Raw genomic sequence first — 2,668 nt, 5'->3', positions numbered from 1 at the left:
GTGTTCGTGTCTGTGCATGTGTGTAAGTGTCTGTGTGTGTGTCTGTGAGTGTGTCTGCGTGAGTGTGTGTCTGTATGCATGTGTCGAGCGGTTCACAATCCTCCCTCTGCTAATGTTCATCAGTTCTGAACAGTGGTTTCTAACTCACTGCTGTCTGATGTTGGCGAGTGTCTGTCGGTGTAAATGACAGAGGGGTTTCATAGACATTGTTGTGCTTTTACTGGCGAACATTTAGATTTGCTTTAATCACATTACTCTTTATTGATTGTCCTCAGCATTATTAAAGTACTAAAGGGTACAATTAAAGAGCCCAATGGAAGGCAGTGCAGGAGAAATATTTAGCACGAAGTTTCAAACGTTATTTTTCTTCATCTTGTTGCTGTTCCATTGGAGGTTCAGGAGGGCGCATGTGGAGGGACATGGCGGTGAAACGTTGCAGTCTCACCTTTTCTCCCTGTGCCAATGGGTGAGCATAATGGGCGGAGCCAGTGGGAACTTTCGCTCCAAACCCGTCCATTGTGTCCGACAATGGAAGCGGGACAAGGGCCTTTCCATTCAGCTGCCATCAACAGCCAAGATCACTCTCTCATTGATTGAACAATCTGAGGGCTCTGCACACTTTGTTATGACGTCATCGTGGGACTAGGTCCTGCCCCCATTTCCATTGCGCCAGAGGAACCATCCCTCCAATTGTCCTGTCATCAATGCGAGCAGGCCCTTCTTACGATGCTGCCACAGTTCCCGCACTTTCTATTATGAAGTCGTTATGAAGAACAATCCCGCCCCCTGTCCATTGTGCTGTCACATGACACACCTGCCATATTATGCCGTTGTCATGGGGAACGGATCTAACCCCCTAGGCATTGTGCGGTCACATGTGCCACAACTCCCGTTATGCCCTCGTCATGGGAAACAGCACCAACCGCACTCCCCCCACCCCCCACCGCCCACCTGCTCCCGGGGAGCTGTGTGGATTAGATGCCTCACCTCAATAATGTCACCATGGCCATCAGGCACCTTCCCCACACCCCATGCCAGTGGCGGTGCTATCCAATTCCTCCAGTCACTCTGTCGAACAGCACAGCACACCCACCCACTGGGAATGCGAATTAAAATGAGAAAATGCTGGACCTTCCCTGAATCATTTCTTCTCTCTTTTTCGATTGAATTCCACAATTGTTGCAAAGGGACATTTCAGTACATGCTTCAACTGCTCCCTGAATTTTGCCAGGGTCAGGCCATAAATACAAGAATTTGTGGAGCAGCTCAGGAGCTGCAACATGAAGCCCAGTTCCTGTACATAAGTATGCAGTAACATGGACTCATGACCCAAATTATGCATCCGGATCCATACAGAATATACCATAATCGTTGCCCACAACAGGAGGAAATTTGCCGAGATAGTAAACAGTAAAATCATGGATTTCCTTCGACTCTCCATCTCTGGATCTCTGATCCCCTCTCCACTGCTCTGAGCCCAGAGTCTCCTGCGGGATTTGCTGCTCATTAAAATGTGTCTGACGGTGAAAACATTGAGCAGCAGAATGAGGACAAATGGGACACAGGGATTAAGAATGTAATGGACAAACTCGATTGTTAGCCAAAACGTAGACAAGTAAACATCTAGCGTTGCAAAACAAAACCAGGGCAGGTTCCTCAACTGATACCTTCCACTGAACATGAAATACCAGAAAAGGTTCTTTAAAAAGCTCAGCACAGTCACTGTTACAAGAACCACAGCTGCTGTCTTTTCTGTACAATATCTACATTTCAAATTTCGGCAAGATATTGCTACACATCGGTCAAAAGTGAAAGTCACGGTGAACCAGACTGAGCAATCAGTGGCTGCATAAAGAAGCACGGCATGGATATTACAGATACGTAGGAACCACAGGAACCAAAACTGCTCCCGATGAACAATTGGAATATGCCTCAATACCAAGTCGAGTATAATCACCATTAGATCCGCCGATGCCATAGACAACAGGTAGTAAGTTACACATTTTGAGAGACCACACTTTCCCCTGGAAATGATCAGAATTGCCAGCGAAATAACTGCGAGCAAGGGAAATAAACAGGAAAATAATACATTAGGTTAGCAGAAAAGTTTAGTTGATAACTTATTGTCATTTTCGATTCTGCCACTGTAACAATTAATTCAATTAATTGATTTTACCTGAAATAACAAATGGTGGAGGTTTAAAATATTGTTTGTTTGGATAGTTTAAATTTTCAAAGTACAATACTGATATTGTAGAACTCAATTTTATTGGAGGAGCAGGAGCAGAGCGACATGTCGACGGCACCTGCCCCAGTTCCAGCTAAACAATCTCATAAAACAGGCTGATCATTAGAAACCAGAGATTCTCACAAAACTGCACACATCTCCGAGGTGCATCTTCAGGTATCTTCTCAACTAGACCTTTAGTTTATGTATCCTTAAATGGAAGATATTTCACTGAAATGAAGCAATACATAGATCTTACACACCTTCAGTCTGCATGGATTATGCTTGAACTAATTTAGATCTAATTCTTGAAAAAAACTTCCCAACTGTCGGCCTTGAGTGAAATGATAGCAACCACCATTTCTGCACAAAAAAGCCAAGGAGAAGTCATCCATTGCTTAGTATCTGCGGCTTTATAACCCTTACCTTTCTGATCCGTCC

The 2,668-nt window shown here is 44.6% G+C and overlaps 1 protein-coding gene across 1 annotated transcript; it reads right to left on the bottom strand.

Moving 5' to 3' along the window:
* Positions 1-1,141: 1,141 nt before the first annotated feature.
* Positions 1,142-1,978, bottom strand: LOC121273417 (cysteinyl leukotriene receptor 1-like). Its single transcript, XM_041180600.1, has one exon. It carries the CDS (start codon positions 1,976-1,978, stop codon positions 1,142-1,144), a length of 837 nt encoding a protein of 278 aa, XP_041036534.1.
* Positions 1,979-2,668: the final 690 nt, after the last annotated feature.

Source organism: Carcharodon carcharias, assembly GCF_017639515.1.
Source record: "Carcharodon carcharias isolate sCarCar2 chromosome 18 unlocalized genomic scaffold, sCarCar2.pri SUPER_18_unloc_1, whole genome shotgun sequence".
In the NCBI taxonomy this organism is placed as follows: domain Eukaryota; kingdom Metazoa; phylum Chordata; class Chondrichthyes; order Lamniformes; family Lamnidae; genus Carcharodon; species Carcharodon carcharias.
Note: the sequence above shows the minus strand (reverse complement) of the source record. Positions and strands in the feature narration are given on the sequence as shown.